The sequence below is a fragment of the Homalodisca vitripennis genome, chromosome 1 (assembly GCF_021130785.1).
Source record: "Homalodisca vitripennis isolate AUS2020 chromosome 1, UT_GWSS_2.1, whole genome shotgun sequence".
Lineage (NCBI taxonomy): Eukaryota > Metazoa > Arthropoda > Insecta > Hemiptera > Cicadellidae > Homalodisca > Homalodisca vitripennis.
The window spans coordinates 4,575,731-4,593,381 of record NC_060207.1 but is presented as its reverse complement, the minus strand read 5'-3'; the positions used below and the strand labels follow the sequence as shown (position 1 = coordinate 4,593,381).

The 17,651-nt window shown below is 32.9% G+C and overlaps 2 protein-coding genes across 2 annotated transcripts; one reads left to right on the top strand and one right to left on the bottom strand.

The window, feature by feature from the left end:
* Nucleotides 1-4,365: 4,365 nt before the first annotated feature.
* Nucleotides 4,366-16,683, top strand: LOC124356738 (MIP18 family protein galla-2). The gene is made up of 3 exons (XM_046807926.1): nucleotides 4,366-4,721; nucleotides 13,689-13,768; nucleotides 16,376-16,683. Exons 1-3 carry the CDS (start codon nucleotides 4,601-4,603, stop codon nucleotides 16,643-16,645), a joined length of 471 nt encoding a protein of 156 aa, XP_046663882.1. The 5' UTR covers nucleotides 4,366-4,600; the 3' UTR covers nucleotides 16,646-16,683.
* Nucleotides 9,074-12,398, bottom strand: LOC124356731. Its single transcript, XM_046807914.1, has 2 exons — nucleotides 11,172-12,398; nucleotides 9,074-9,806 (listed from the first exon to the last, which is right to left on the bottom strand). Exons 1-2 carry the CDS (start codon nucleotides 12,361-12,363, stop codon nucleotides 9,214-9,216), a joined length of 1,785 nt encoding a protein of 594 aa, XP_046663870.1. The 5' UTR covers nucleotides 12,364-12,398; the 3' UTR covers nucleotides 9,074-9,213.
* Nucleotides 16,684-17,651: the final 968 nt, after the last annotated feature.

The window sequence follows — 17,651 nt, the reverse complement described above, 5'->3', positions numbered from 1 at the left end:
ACTAAATTTAAGATAATTTTGTTAGTAATTTTTGTAGATTCAAAATTTGTCTATAGATTATTAATATCATTCCATAATTTACTAAAATCTACTATTCCACAAACATGATATACATTTCTCTGTAAAATGTTTTCGCTCCCTGAAATTTGCTGAAATTGGCTATAGCCATTTAAGCCTATATGTCCATCCAGCTATATGCCTAAACTACAAAATAAACCAGCTAAATGAAAATGTGGTTCCTGTTATTGTAACTCTAGTGGTTACTCTGTGGTTATTTAAAACTCTGGTATTTATACGTTTTTAATCTGAAAGCAATTTCATCTTTACAGTACCCATTACAAAATCAATTTCTCCAACTTACCTTTGGAAGTTATTGGCCGTAGATTAACATTACATTTAATGAGAAACACTTCAAATTATTTAGTTTAAATATTATATATATATATATATATATATATCTTATATATATATATATATATATATAATATATATATATATATGATAAACTAGTGATAAGTCAAGCCAGCGTTTCTACGCCAGGTGCAGGGTTGCAGTATTGGTTGACTCATATCTCCTTTCTGTGGCATGTCCTTTGATATCTTATCGTATTTTCTTTTGAGAACTTTAGTATTTGAAACACTTTGTTAAGTATTCATATTTTAATAACCTCAAATTATTACGATCAAGTTTTAACTTATAGCAATTAGCAATATATTTCTCTGTCTGTTTGTTGGATATATAGAGAATGAGAAATAAGCTATAGACTTGAAATTGTGCATGCAACTTCGACCAAGCCTGATAAGTGTCATTTTGTATCGTCTGGCGTTCGCGATTATAATGCTGATCTGATCTATAGTATATGGAAATTATCGAATAATTTCTAACTAATAGTAATGTAACCTACAAATTATATTTATTTGATTAAGGCAGTTGGAAAATGCAATGAACCAAATATAATGTTACGAAAACAATTTTTAATTGGGTTTACATTTTAATACGAAAGATGCAATTAAAAAACTCAACATAATTGTTGATTTTGTGTTTGGAGACCCTGAAGATAAATTCTTTAACTACTATGCTAAGTAGGGCTCTTTTTAATCCTCCTGGATGTTTAATCTACCCTCGAATGTTTTATAGCTACGCCACTGAATGTAACGAAGTTACTTTGTTACATTAGACTTCCTTACGTCTTTTTTTGGTATTTCGATACTCCGTTGTATTGGTTTATTTGAGGCGTTCAGAGGTCAATCTGACTAACTCCATAAAACAGAAATTTTCGTAACTAACAGTTAAAGTTACTTAAGAATAAAAAACTCTGCTATGGTTTTAGCACATTTTAAGTAAACTCATTCACTTTTTACTGTAAAGGGAAGCCTTTTAACACTTAATTAAAAAAAAGAAAAAATATATATCTTTAAAAAAAAAGTAAAAAAATTACCATTTGATATGGAGTTAATCACATTGCCAACTGAAAGGTGTTGACAAAAATTCTGAGTGGTTTGTATACAAGTTACTTTATTAAACAAATACAAAGCAAACAAATATCTGTTAAATAAAAAAGTAATCAGTGTTTACTATAGATAACAAAAAATAGTAGGCTGAGTTTGGAAACTAGGAAAAAATAAGTCCTAAGCCTAAATACAGATAACATTTAGGTTCTTTATCATTAGTCTGAGTAGGTAATGCAGTCATCATCACTTCCAGGTTCATTTTCCAGGACACCTCTTTCAGTTTTTAGTTTTTTATAATAGTTGTAATGAACTGGAGGTATAAAACTTTAATAGGTCCATCAATGTCCTTTTTTGCGATGGTGATCTGTCTTGATGTGTGATAAACAAGATCTTGTGGCACATTGGCTAGGTTTTCCAAGGGACGTCCATGTTCTTTCTTTCGGATGTTTATTTTTCCAAATGGCATGTCCTGGTGAGAAAGTAACTTTATACTTTACAGCAAATGGTTCGGTCTTCTCAATCTAATCCATCTAATTTTCAGCCAATTCACTGGTTCACCTTCAACATTTTTTTCCTGTTCGTGATAGATTTTTCTAAAGTCTCTGTTTGAATAGAAGCCTTCATGGTTCATTTCAGTGAGCAAATATTTGTTCGTTTTCCTGCAACTAAGAATAATATCATACCAATCTCTCGGTGAATAGATGTTGCTACTAGTTTTTTTTGCTCTCTTTGCAATAAAAGAAAAATCTGAGTCGTTTGGGAGGTAACTATGACCTGGTACAAGGAACTTCAAGTCAATAGTTTCAGTGTTGCCCACGCTGATTTTACAGGTATTTCATAAGAGATAAAACAACTTTGATGTTGCGATTCTGACCGCCACATGAGTCTGAGTACATGACAATATGTTTTTGCATTATTGCCATGGATAGTCAGGTGTTTTGTAAGGCAAGAACTTATTTCTTGAGAACCCCTAGAACCTTCGGTTTGGCTTCTTATACATACATGTAGGCTTTCTTATTATTAAAATCGTGAACACCAAAGTCATAAACATACAGATTTCTTTTATAGTATGCTACAGATGTAGACATTTTTGGGAAAAGCCAAAGCTTTCTGGAGATCGAAAGTTAACACGTAATAGTCATCCGAACATTTACCCTGGTCTTCCTTTAAACTGTCTCATGCCTGTTCTGCCTTTCTTAGATGTAGCTCCTTCTCAATTTCTATTAAATTTCCTTTCATCTTTCATTTGCTAGTGTAAGTCTATTCTTAAAAACAATCACACACTTGACAAGTGTCTTTAAGTGGTGGTTTTAAAATGCAGATTGAAAATTAGTTGAAAATACATGATAATACATTTTTTTCTTTAACCGGAGCTTTTTTGGTTTTCATCACACCACAAGACATACATTTTTTTAATTGTTAAGTCAGGGTGTAAATATTTTTTATTGGGGTTGTGTGACCTTGTATAGTGGCTACAGTAAGCAGGGAATGAATTTATATGGTTAACAACATCGGAAATGTCAAACTTTATTTCCTGGAGTTGAATTTCCTCTTCCATCTACAACACAGTTTATTTTCATTCTTAACACAACAATTATGAATTCGGCCATCAGACACTTGAAAGGTTTGTCTAAAGTATGTTTTACAAACCCGAAATGTCGACGTTCTTGACTCTGACAAAAAACGAAAAAACTATGGCTTTTTGGTCGTGGCTTAGACTGATGGGTAGGTCGACGTCTGATAATACTATTTGATTTCACACAAACCGTGGATGAATATGTTTTGTTGGGTCTGATTACCTAAAACTGTAAAATGACTTGAAAAGAGTTTCCCTGTCCTCTGGTGATATTTTTGTCATTGCATTTTCTTGCACACTTACACTGTTTGTTCATTAAAGACTTTTTCAGCAATTGTATGCCTGATCTAGTTTTATACTCTTTACCAGAAAGTCTCTTTTTATTGTGTTTTGTCCTCTTTCAACTAATAGGGTTTCTTTTACGTTTACGCCCTCTAACAGCTACAGGGCTAGGCCTAACCTCAACATTTAAAAATACAGATTCACTGATTTCCTCGAATAACCCATCATTTGACTGGTGAACCTCATTAGAGTCTGTACTTGAACTTTTTAGGCTTCGACTTAACCGAAATGAAGTATTATTAAGTTTTGTACTGTCTAAATCTGAACATGGTATTAAAGTCTGGATCCGAGTCCTTGTTGTCACCAAAAATGTCACTTTCACTACTGAGCTCACTCATTGTAGGCTTTTTCCTTATTGAAATAAGCTTATAATATAATCATACAACATAAACAAACATTGTAAAGGTGTAAAACACCGTCATATTGCACAAACATAACCTTTTACACAAGCAGTTCAACAATAAACAACAACTGTCATGGAAACATGGAGTTAATCACTTTGGCCACTGAAACAACCAGTAAAATATTCAGTTGGCAGAGTAGATAGCGCATTCTAGCGGCAAAACCATTGAACTGTGGAGTTAGTCATTTTGCCCACTGAAAATTATTCAATTGACAATTCCAACCCTGTTAAAAAAACCCGAAAATTAAAAAAAATGGAGTTAGTCAGATTGGCCTCTGAACGCCTCATTTGTATGTAGACAATAGTAATTGCCCTGCCATTAATTACGTTGTAAAATCACGGTTCAATGAAAATAAATTTAATTGCGCTGCATCCTGCAGCATCCAGCTTTGAAAATGTAATATATATATTACATTTATACATATACATACATATACATATTACACCACCAGGCTCTATTAAATTCAGAGGAGTACAGAGCGAGAACGCGCGGACTGCTTATTCCACTATTCTAATACGCGGGCTATCTCTAGTTGGCAGGAGGGGCCCCCTCCATCCCCACTTTTTCCTCTCCGCCTGTCACGATCACCCGTTGAAAACAAACGGGAGGAGCTCGTATACAAAACCTCTAAAATATATGCACTGAAAGTGAAAGTAAATAGGAGGTTATGTTTATATATGGCGTGATTGTTTAGTGAAGTTCTTGCTAGTGTAACAGTGTGTAATGTGAACTGTGAACGAATTGTTTCTGTTTGTTGTTCTCCTATGTTACATTGAATAGATTATTTTTAGTATATATTTAGAACAAGTATTTTCAACAGTCTCACAATGACTCTTAACCTAGAAAATTTAAACCCCAAACTCTACAGAAAATGCGAAGAAAGAGAAGTATCTAAATATGAAGAGGATGATGATATTGTTGATGAATTTGACTCCAGAGAAGTGTTTGGTATCCTTTACTAAGCCAGGTCATGCCATCTAAATAGCCTAGCTTAAATTTAGGTCTAGTCCTAATTTTCCCTTAAAAATAAGCATTGCAAAAAGAAACTTGGGTCATAGCCTAAGTGATTGTTTCCAATATGGTTTTGATTTAATTCACCAAGGCCTATGAAATAAAACAAAATAGCCCTATGCTTTTTAATGGAGCCTACCCATCAGAGCATGCTATAGTTGTCAACAGTTTGGGAAAGCCCAAAAAATTCAAAGAATCTAATGAAAGAAGTAAGTTAAATGGCTGACAGTAGAGCCTCCAGCGATCATCATGGGTGCGAGGTGCTCCCCAGCCTGATTTCAATGAACCAAAAATATTCCTTGAAATAGTAATAAATCAGTAAGTTATAAACATTTTAGTAGGTCTCATCATGGATGCTTGATTGAACTAAAATTACTACAAAATGAAACGTACAATAGGAGCGAGTATTAAAGAGCGCCGTATTTATGTCCGCTGTTCTGTGTGGGTAAATAACCTCACCATGACAATCAGTGTGTGCCACCAGACAGACTTCTTGATAACTCTTAAAGTGAAGACAAATCATATTTTATAGTATTAGCAGTACATTCACTTAACCCATTGGCCTTGTATCACAGAACGGTTTCATGACAGCTAGTCTGGGCTCAAAATTTATATCCCGGAACCGTTCTATGACAAGTACAGCGCCATCTAAATAATTTTTTTTTTAACTCCTTTTTCAACCAAATGTTAGTATAAATTAGACTAATATTATTGTAACACATAAGAAAAACTGCAATACTACAGTTATTTGAAATTTAAATGAATAATAAGTTACTATAAGAATATTAGTGTACTACAAGAGAAAAAAATCAATATTCTTGGAATTTTCAGTATTTAGAAAAACCATTTATACTTACAAACTATGCATATATATATATATTCACACACACACACATATTCTAGTATTGCTAGGTAGAAAAATACATTTCAAATAAAATGAAAGCAACAATGGGGTATTTTATTTTATATTATTTGAGTAAAAAAATTATTCACAAAATTCCAAAACTGTTTTAGGTTGTACAGCATTATTATTTTTAAATTATGACCAAATATATCACTATCTATTTATTATTAAAGCCCATTTCATGTTAATCCAAAAAGTTATAAAATATAACCAAATAACAAGTGAAAAATAAATTTTTTATAAACATATAACAAAACTCTTACGTTTTTAGCATTTTTAATAGGATAACTGCAGTTGAGCTGATAGTAAAAATATGTATAAGCCAATGGGTTAACCATAACAGGAACAGCTTGCTCTAAATGAGTGGCCTCTGTTTAATAAAAAAGTACCAAACTACTTTTTGTACTTTGGTATTATCCGTAGGCCACTATTTTTGGAAGAGTTTTTCTTACCAGGAACCTAAAAGGGGTAGACTTTAATAAGCGGCCTACAATTGTTATTCGGTTGTTTTTATCGAATAGTTAGATTTTTTTTATCCGAAGGAATAATTTGATTACAATTTATTTAAGTTAACTTATGATTTCAACTTGTTTAGTTTATTTTAATGTAAACAGTTAATAACAAGAAGTAACTAATATTTTGAGACTTAGAAAATGGCGATTAATATGAGGAAAATATGTAATATATTTCTTACAAGTGACAATATTTGTTTATGTGGCTTCAAGATGTGGGTTTGGCGGCTGCAGTATAATAAGAGGCCACCACCACAAAAGAATCATAGTATATCCAAAAGTAAAAAGTAACTAAATGTTAAACTGTTTTGTTTGTTACATTTTATACATACACTTCATAGATCGTTTTTTTATAATGTAATTGGTGTCAACATTTTTGTTTCCATAGTTTAGATAATCATAAATATGATTCTATTGTGGTGGTGGCCTCTTATTGTACTGTAGCCGGTGTGGCTCCTGGTAATTCATAGAGAGAATTCTTCCCTCCATTTCACAAAAGCGGTTACTCATTGATATCAAGCTGGACAAGTTATAATTATTGTAAGGTTCCTTTGATATCTAAGACTAGGCAATAATTAGACAACATTGGTTTTGTTGTTTTGTAATGTTATTGTTAAATTTATGTTTTTAAAATTGTAATATAAGAGATTATTCTTGTTATGGTAATTTATTATAACTCTTATTGTGTACGATTTTTATGTGTCAAAATTAGATAATGTATCGAAATGTTCGATAATAACAATAGAATAATGAGTGTATGCCGCTTGTTAAAGTGTCCTTCCTAAAAGAACTACATTATTAGAAAGAACAGACTTTATTTGACCTACTGTAAAAATTAAATGCCATTACGACGATCGTTCTTGTTTTCTGCCTCCCAAAAGAAAGCCATGTCAGCGAAAAGGATGCCACTCTATCCTTATCTATTACTTGTTATTACGTGATATAAATACATTAGTACTAAAGTAAAACCTAACCTTTATGAGTGCTACAATTGAGGTATTATCTTGAAGGATGTTTTTATTTTTTTGCCAGAAGTCACCATGGCCCTCACTGATGACAAGGAGCATTTCCGACCGGTACTTTCCCAACCTGAAATCACATGCCAGAAAGTCCAATGTGATCTGACTTCAGGAAAGTTGGACGATATGGGACATGATCTGAGGTTGGGAATGTACCAGTCGGAATGTTCTTGGCCATCAATGTGGGCTTTGGTGGTGCCACCCACACTTCTGGCAAAAAAAAGAAAAACATCCTTTGCAATAATACCTAAATTCAAGCTCAGATCAAGTGAGTGCTACATTGCTGTAGTAATTGTTTCATATTTGTAGTCTGCCATACATCAGACTTTGTTGCAGATCTGTTGGCACCCCTTGAATGTCCATATATGTTTGTGAGCATTGTCATGCCACTGATAAACTATTTGAGTTGAGGGAGTGTGCATGTTTTTAACTGCTGAGTTTTTGCCTGAAAGTAAAAAAAAAACAATCTTTGACACAAAAACGGAAGTTTTTACGTGCTGTGCCTAATCCCGAATTTCAAGTTGAAGTGGTTTAAGTTGCTAAAGTCCATAATTTTTTTTAAAGATATTACACTTGCAATTTTTAACTACTCAATCAGTAATGACTGGATGTTCTGTTAAAAAGATGAATAAACAGTGTACTGTTTATACACACACCTCTTTTCCAGAATACCATCAGGATCTACCTTAAGGTCGTGAGGATTACACCAATATTCAAGAAAGGTGATAGAAACAGTCCCTCTAGCTACAGGCCAATATCATTAGTCCCTATAGTGAGTAAAATATATGAGTGTTGTGTTAAAGATCAGCTGTATAATTTTTTTGACAGTAGCTTTTGTGTGAAGAACAGTTTGGATTTTTACCAGGAAAAAACACATCAAAAGCAGTTCAATCAATTGTTGAAAAGGTCCTCATAAGTTTTGAAAACAGAGATCCATGCTCTGCTACTCTAATTGACTTGTCAAAAGCATTTGATAGTATACCACACAAGCTTCTTGTTAAAAAAATTACACAGCTACGGAGTTAGGGGTAAAGAACTTTTCTTGTTATCATCATATTTAACAAACAGAAGTCAAATTGTGATTCAGGGTTCCGATTTCTCAGATTACAAAAATGTGCAAGTTGGTGTACCACAAGGATCGGTACTTGGTCCTTTTTTGTTTATTATAGCCATTAATGATTTTGCCAATAGTATGCCCTGTGCATCAGTTTTATACGCGGACGACACAACTTTATTCAATTCAAGCAAACACCTTAATGACTTAGTTACATTGCAAAATCAATCTTTACAAATAGCGCTTGAATGGTTCAAAAACAATATGTTGACTGTAAATGCTGGTAAAACCGAAGAAATATTTTTCTCTTTGGACAACAACAGCACAAAGAGTTCTTATTGAAAAAGTCCTAGTCTAACCCTTTTCTCTTGTTTATACAGGAAAGGAAATGGTTTTGGTCTTCTGATTATATGTTAGTTTGGTTATTTAACGCATATGCAACAGACACGGCTAAGTACAAAATAATTGAATCGTAAAAAGTAAGGGCCCTGTGGTGTAATGGTAGCACATTCAACCGGCAAGTGAGAGATCCGGGTTCAAGTTCCGGCAGAGCAAGTACTTTTTGTGATTCAATGTTTATTGAAATTAAATTTGGCTATTGCCATTTATACAAATTTAATAAATGTGTGCGTGTGTTTGTGTGTGTGTGTGTGTGTGTGTGTGTGTGTGTGTGTGTGTGTGTGTGTGTGTGTGTGTGTGTGTGTGTGTGTGTGTGTGTGTGTGTGTGTGTGTGTGTATATATATAATTAATTATTACATATTATTTACAAAATAATTATTTCAGAATAAAATGTCAACATTCTTTTTTATACATGCTATAATAGCCTATATTTTGTATGTATTCCTCAGTATTATAATAATTAATACATACCAACTAGACAACTTAATAAATTCCAACCTTGACATTAGTTACTGTAAACTTTCCCTTCTTTATAGTAATTCATTTTAGACGTGCTTTTTGAGGGAGAATTTCCTTAATATCGTTGTCACTGGGACACGTAGTAGAGTCTTCAAGACCAGTATAACTGGTGTTTAACAATTTACTGAAGTGTCCTTTTACTCTTGGGATGAATGGTTCCTCTGACGGTATCTCTGAAGGTTTTGTGTCATCTGTTGACCAAGTTGTTTCATTGGAATAGTTGGAAAATTGTGAGGGATACTCTACAGTAGAAGCGTTACTCTCCAACGTCATCAGTTTGGGTTTTCCGTGCAAGTAGTGGTTTCCTGGATCACCACCCTTATGTCTGAAAGGATGTGCTTTATTTCCTTTTGGTCCTTGAGTTAAACATTCTTCTGGAATAACAAAATGTTTACTAGTATTTGTGGAAGACTTGACCTTGGCATTTTTGGGCGGTAATCCTAACATTTTCTTTATTACTGAAATAGCTGGTGTTGCTTCTTGTTGATGATGGGTTAACTTAATTATTGGTGACTTTGTAGTTCCATGGCCTTTCTTAACTTTATTTATAGTGTTGTTTATTTTTCGAATTATCTCGTGAAGATGGCCAACTGACTTAGTCGTATGTTGAATGCCTGAAACAAAACGTAAGGAGTATTTCTCATGTTCTTTACTTGTTTTGTTAATGTGGAAAGCATAATATATACTTTTAAGTGTTACACTGTCCAGGGGTGCTTTTGCTTTCGATTTAATACCTTTTCTCTCTTGGGGAAGACATGGATCAATTGTGGGAACATTATTGTTAAATTTATAATTCTCAGGCATTATGTATTGCTTTTTTCCTGGCAAAGGCGAATGTGGACTATAAACTGTACCTTTAGATGTGGTATAAGTAGTAAATTTAGGGTGTGTCTCTTTATTTAAATTAGAGATTGTTTCTCCATTTGCATCGGTAACTGCTGTTTGATTAAAAATATCTTTTATGCAGAAAAGTGATAGACAATATTTCAAATCATCTGACTCCCCAAACCTAGGAGAACTAAATGCTGTAGGAGAAATTCCTGGACTCAACGTTGAATAAAGCCTATCATTAACTTGAGAAGTCTGACTTTCTATATTTAAACTATCTGTGGCCTTTAATTCTGTAAAAGTTGGAGTTAAATCCACTCCGGGATTTGTTTGAGTGGGTAAATTTTCTTGACCAGTAATATTTTCATGTTCATAAAAATTATTTGACTTGTTTTCTAAGTTCTGATCTGTCAAAATATCAGACAAGCTTGCTGTGGTGGCCAGCAATGAATTGTCAGAAAACGTACCTGCTAAAGTAGGTAACGGCATTTGATCAGTTTGGTTAGGAGATGAGCTGAAGTCTTGATCTGAAGTAGAATCAGTCATTGAATTAATGAGTGTTATATTATGGCACTCAGTATAAACGTTATTGGTTGAAAGGGATAATGTGCTCTGAAATGAGTTATTAATGGAAAAACTAAAGAAGCTGCTATTTAATGGGATTGTGGTATCATAATAAAGATCATCAGACAATGTAAAATTTGTAATATTAGATGTATAGACTTGTTCAGTAAAATTGAAAATGTTGAATAGTGCATTTTTTACACTTTCACCATTACTCGCGTCAGCGTCTGTTTGTAATGTATTTGATGGGTGCTCTGAACTTTGATTTTGCTCATCCATTAAAAGATTTATTAAAATATATTTATCGGTACTATTTGGTTCACAGCTAGTAGAATCCAAATTTGTCGTTTCTAAAAATCTTTTGTTTATACTGGACTTATCAAGTCTAGAATAGTTCAGTTCGTTTATTAGTGATGTGATAATATCAAAAGATTTTGTTGATGATGTAATTTCCAATAGGATTTCTGCTTTGGCAGGTAAGCTGGTTTCAGTTTTAATATTATCAAAAGTTTCACCTAGGTTTTTTGGAATTGAAGTGGGAAAATGCTTACCTTCTGTTATTTGATTGATAGTAGTAATGCACCCACCTGTTAATTCACCAACATTTTCATTTATAGATGATTGTTCTAACAGTGAAATGCAAGAGTCCTCTGTCATTCCTTTTTTAACTGGGATGGTAACGTTTGTTGGCAATCCTGTATCAGTAAATCCCGAATCAGTAAGTTTTGATGGTGTTGTACTTATTAGTAGGTTTGTGTTTAGTATAACTTTAGCAGTTGAAGTCAGGTTTTGTGATTTGTCATTATTTTTTGTCGTTCCGTTAATTATGGTTGGTATCGAAAAATCCGGAATATTTGTTGTAGTTTTGACATAAATACTGGTTTTATTATAGTGTGGAAAAATTAAATTGTGCAACACGTTTCCAGTTGTGATATCAGTTGAAATATCCTTAGTTGATAAATTAGGCTCTAAGATTGAAAACGATGTACTATTTTCATTTGAAGAGTGCATTTGGTTAAGATCTGTGTCATGAGCGTAATCATCTGATGATATGGGAGGCTCATTATTGGGTTTTCTTTGTTTATTGTCTGTATGTATGTTTTGATCAATGCCATAACCAGGTCTGTATTCTGAAATATCCATTCTGTCATGATCTCCATAGTAACTGATTCTTTTGGCACTCAGGTCAGATGCAACCAAGTCTGAAGAAAGGTCTCTTCTGTGTGATGGATAATGCTTGTGGTGACTACAACAGGACTTTAACTTGTGGTGGTTCTTATTAACGTTTTGTATACTTTTATTAGATAATTTTTTTAACATGTTTTTATGGAAAACTTGTCTTTTCTTGTGGTTAGTAGTGAAATAACTACTGGTACTACATTTTTCTACACATTTTGGTTTTATTTCCTTTTGATTTAACACAGACCCAAAAGATAATTCTTCGTTATACTCGTCCAGAATTTCTTGAGCTGTGGTGCATTCTTGTGCAAAGCGTTTTATTCCCTTCCCTTGACCAATAAACTCAGCATCACGGTTATCTAGTAATATTTTGTCGCACTTTTCCGGAGAGAATTCCAAATCATCGTCAATTAAAAAATTATTATTAGTTTGTTGTTTATTGTTTTTTTCACTTTGTTGTTTGCTTTCTAAAACTGAGTACTCTTTTGGTGTAGACAGTAATTTTAAAAAGTTACTGTTCCCATTAAAGTAAGCTCTTGTTATTTCACTTTGTTCACAACAAATTTTAAAAATTAACAAAATCATAACCAAAACAAACATTTGAGTTTGTTTTCAAATTTATTATTTATGTAAACAAGAAGTGATTTTGACAACATATTACTTGACATGTTGTACATCAGCTGTAATATTTTTAATATCCCAGCAAGCTGAAACTAAAATTTGATGCACTGGAATTGCTTACTTGATTATAAAAAGGCCATTAAAGGTATTACAGGTTTTACAAAACCAAAATAACGATTTGAATCAGTTTGCAACGATTGATCTCTGACATCCTTGACTTTCCCAATTTAATATTTTGTAAATATTTCATCAGCCTTTTCTTTTGACTTTGTAAGTATACCAAACACTGACAAGTTGATTAATTATATATGTTTAACAAATTGTCACTCTCAAGCCAGTGAAACATAATTTAGAAAAGTGAGGAATAGAATTACATCCATCAAGTTAAACCCCAAATGGACAAAGTAAAATGACCTTGACTTTTTCGCTGTAAGAACAATGTTTAACCTCAAAGTTTTACCCCTTATTTTTTATCTTAGCACTGTATGTGATGTCTCATTTTAAAGATATAACTAATATGGTTCCAAACGCTTTTTAGTTTATATTGAGTGTGTACTTTTTATTATTGAAACAAAGTTTGAGATGTTTTCCCTGAGAAACCAATAAAAATATTGAGAAAAACTGAATGGTGGTTTGGGTATTTTTAATTATATCTTTAAAATAAGATATTTCTCATAATTGTACATATAAAAATAAGGATGCAAAACTGCATGAGGGCTTAAAATTGCAGAAAAACTTGGGGTCATGTTAATAGAGCCGGTACTTGAGAACAGCTGTCTTGATTGTAACCCCATAATAACAATGTCAACTCTCATGTCCTTGTACAATCTTATTTTTGGTCATCCAACTGTGGGAAATGTCCTATTTTAAAAATATGATTAGTATGTTTCCAAATGCTTTTCAGTATTTTCAACATTATTATAAATTATTTAGGAAAAAAAAGTCTTTTGTACTTCATTAATTGTAAAGAGCACTTAACAACATAAAACAAAAAACTGAAAGACTGTTGGATGCATATTAATTATATTTGTAAAGTGAGAAATTCAACAATAAAGGAGGACTGTCTTTTGTTTATTCTTACTTTTAATGAAAACATATAATTTTTACTTATTCAAAATTGAGTTATTTCTATATGAGTATTGATCAACAATTTCCTTAATGGATAAAAAAATCTGTCGAAACTAATATATAACTATAAAGTATATTTTAGTCTTATGTATTATGCACAATCTTGGGCTTTAACTGGAAATCTAAAAATTTTTTTTATGTCATTGTGATTTATATTTCTTCTTAATATTTCATAGATCTTATTCGTAACCTCAACGATCCAGAACATCCTCTCACACTTGAAGAGTTGAATGTTATCGAGCAGAAATACATAGAGGTAAGTAGAATTCACATGGAATTAATGTTGAGAAAAATTAATTCCAGCTATGGTAGGAAAAGTTGATTCGTTTGAATGTTGAAGTAGCTCCAGTTCACCTTCCTCTTTGTACAGCGGCTGGAATGACACTGTCACAGACTTGACTCTTTGAATCTGAAGAGAACAAACAAAAGTTGGTGATGAAGATGCTCAAAATGAACTCTTTACATTGTTTCGACGTCAGAGACAACTAGACTACAAAATATGGTGTAATCTAGGTGAAGAGGTATACTCATTGTGTCCTCAGGTGCAATCAAAACTATTTTCAAACAGTATTGCTTATTAATTTGAACAAACTAAATGTCCGTTACAATTCAAAATATATGGAAAACAAATTCTAATATACAGCAGAACAAATATGTTGCGATCGTGTAGTGTTTGTCAAAGTCAAAATGTTCTTTATTCATATACATCAAGTACAGAGATAGTGTCAAAAATTAATAAACCTAATTAATTAGTGACATAAAACATTTAGAGTAGAATATTAATGTCCATGATTGGTCATTTGGTAAAATTCTTCAAGTGTGTAGATGGCCTGGTGTGAGAGCAGTTTATGGAGTTCAGTCTTTAGCTGTTTCCCCTTCTTCGTTCTTATTTCTATCGGTAGACAGTTGCTCAGCTTTCTTTCTATGTAGGATGGTTTTTTTCATACTGTGCTAAGTGGTGAATGGGCAGTGGATACATAGTTGAGTTGCGGGTGTTGTAATAGTGCAGGTCTTCAAGCCTTGATAGGTTTTCTCTCTGAACATATAAAATAACTTCTTGTATGTAGAGAGCGGTCACGGTCAAGATCTTTAATGTTGCAAAGACCTCTCTGCAGCTTTCCCGGAAATGAAGGTTTGCAAGTATTCTTATTGCCTTTTTTTGAAGGATTAGAATTCTGGTCATGTTAGCATTTGATGTCCCTCCCCATACAGCTAGACCGTATCTTACATGTGCCTCAAATAGAGCAAAATAGGCAGTACGTGCTGTAGTCAGATCACCAATTTCTTTAACCTCTTTGAGTGCATATAGGCTTGAGTTTAGTCTATTGCATAGCTGGTCAATATGGGGTGTCCAGGATAAGCTTGAGTCAATTGTAATTCCGAGGAATTTGGTTTGTTCAACCAAGTTAACTTCTGGTGAGCAATTAATTTGTCCTGTTCTTCTCCCAAACCCTAGTTGGTTAGTTTTAGAGGGGTTAACCACTAAGTCATTTCCATCACAATATTGATATGCCATGTTGACCGCAATAAAAGCATTTACACTAAGGTTTTCAGGTGTATTGTTGTCAAGGATTAAGGTTGTATCGTCAGCGTACATCAAAGTTTTAGCATATTCATGTAAGTATTCTGGAAGGTCATTAGTAAAAAGAATAAAAAGCACTTGACCCAGCATGGATCCCTGTGGCACACCTCTATGTATAGGACGGGGTTGTGATCGGAATGCTTTAGTCAACCCTTTTTCATTAGACTTTAGTTCGACTATTTGACTTCTGTCTTTGAGGTAGCTTTCGAACCATTTCAGAGCTGTTTCTGTTACACCAAGTGCTTTTAGTTTCTTCTGTATGAGGTCATGACCCAAGCAGTCGAAAGTCTTGCTCATATTCAAGAAGATAGCTGTAGTCAGGTTGCCTTTTTGTATGCTGTCAGTCACTGATTCTATCAATCATTGCTGTAGTTGTTGACTTGCCATTGACGAAGCCATGCTGAGAGCTGCTTAACAGATTGTTCAACCTTCAATGTTCTAATAGCCTAACAAGATCAATTTTCTCACAAAGTTTTGAGACAGTTTGTAGTAATGAAATGGGTCTGTAATTACTTAATTCTGATTTACTGCCAGTCTTAAATTTAGGATAGATTTTTGATATGTTCAGTGCTGAGGGAAAGTGTCCTTCGTTGAAAGATTTATTGTAGATATCAGTAAGGGGATAGATAAGTTCTTCTGGTTTGGTGCTTGGAATTGTTGTTTGTTCAATGTTATATACTTTAAAGTCATCAAAATATTATTTCTAGCCATGTTTTTGCAGTGTTCATATATAAATATATATACATATGTATTCTCATGTACATTGGTGTTAACCATTGAAATACATAAAGGGGATTAAGTATAGTTTACCTCTGCTGACTGAGTCAGCTAATTGTTATTACATCTTAATAACTATAGCATGGTTACTTTATCAAGACAACCAATTCTCCAGTTGATGTCAAAGGAGAATTTCAATTATGTTTACATGTACAATATATCTTGCAGTATAGACGCTAACTGTAGAAACGTTACAACGATATTGTCTTCATGTTGACTACAAAAATAAAATCCAAGTTTTCTATGCTTCACTAACTAAGCCGTTCCTCATAGCAGCACGGTTACATTATCTAAAATACATTTTTAGTCATTAATTGTGTTAGGTTGCTAATAATAAAGCTTAGAATAGTTTGGCAATGTTAATTTTATTATAACAATTCTGAGCAAATTGTTTTTATGTTCAGTATAACAATAAAATGTAAAGTTCTAGTTATATTTACCGATATTTTGAAATTTTAGAATTAAAATACTTGTTTCAGCTGTTAAGAGTATTTTTCTTTTTAGGTCGACAACAAGAAAAATGAAGTCCAAGTAATGTTCACTCCCACGATTCCCCATTGCAGTATGGCTACGTTAATTGGACTGTCCCTTCAAGTTAGGCTATTACGCACTTTGCCACCGAGATTTAAAATAGAGGTAAAGGTATCACCAGGCACCCACGAGTCCGAACACGCCATCAACAAACAGTTGGCTGACAAAGAGAGAGTAGCGGCAGCACTGGAAAACACAAGTCTCATACAAGTTATAAACCAGTGCATAGATGTTGAAGAGTAAACCAGTCTGTAAATCTGTAAATAAATAATTAGCTATCACCAGTTGTACACTGAATTTACCTATACTCTTAATTTAGTTGCTATAGTTTAGGTACAAATACATCTTTTAGGTCTAATGGTGATTTTAATTTCAATGCAAGCAATTAAAGTATCTGAAATATTTATTTATTAAGATATCAGTTAAATTATAAATACAAAATGTAAAACAGACCACAATGCAAATAAGCAAAACAAATATATAAGAAAAGTAGAAGAACAACAGATTCTTACTTCATTTTCTTTACATTATTTTATGAAATAGGTTACAGCAAAACTGAGTTTCAATTTAACAGATATATTGCTTAAACTAAACAAGTTTTTATAGTTCAGTATAACCATTTTTCATCTTGATGTATTGCATCAAATGATAAATATTTTAAAATTTGAATAAAGGTTCATGTTAGCAAATTTTAAGATTACCAATATTTAGTAAAGGTAGCTTCTCCGCTCAGTTCCAATATGCTTAGTTATATTTTTTTGCGTCTGGTTCTCACAATTTGTGGTTTGAATTAAACAAAGTGTTTGGTTAATCTCATTCAGTTGATTTATAAGTTATTTTTGTCTTCCTTCCTACAGTTCAATCAATGACAGTTAAACCACAGGGCCATAACTAGAAATATGGGGGCACTGGGGTAAGCCTTGACTGGAGGTCCCCTTGGGAAAAATGATTAACACATCATGTGATGATTATCACATCATTTTTTATCAACTTCGAATCTTTGGAATTGATTAGAGTTAGAAAAACATTGATTATTGCATTTACATTTATTCAGGATTCATCAAGCATAACTGTTATTAAAAGTATTTTTTTCTTGCTTTTGACGAGGCAAAATCATTTATAACCTGGTGGAAGTTGATTTTTTGGCTCGCTCATTTTCAATAGAAAGCAATGCCAAATCACTGAGCCTTTCTTGTCCCATTGAGTTTCGAAGATAGTTCTTAATGAGCTTCAATTTGGATAATGAATG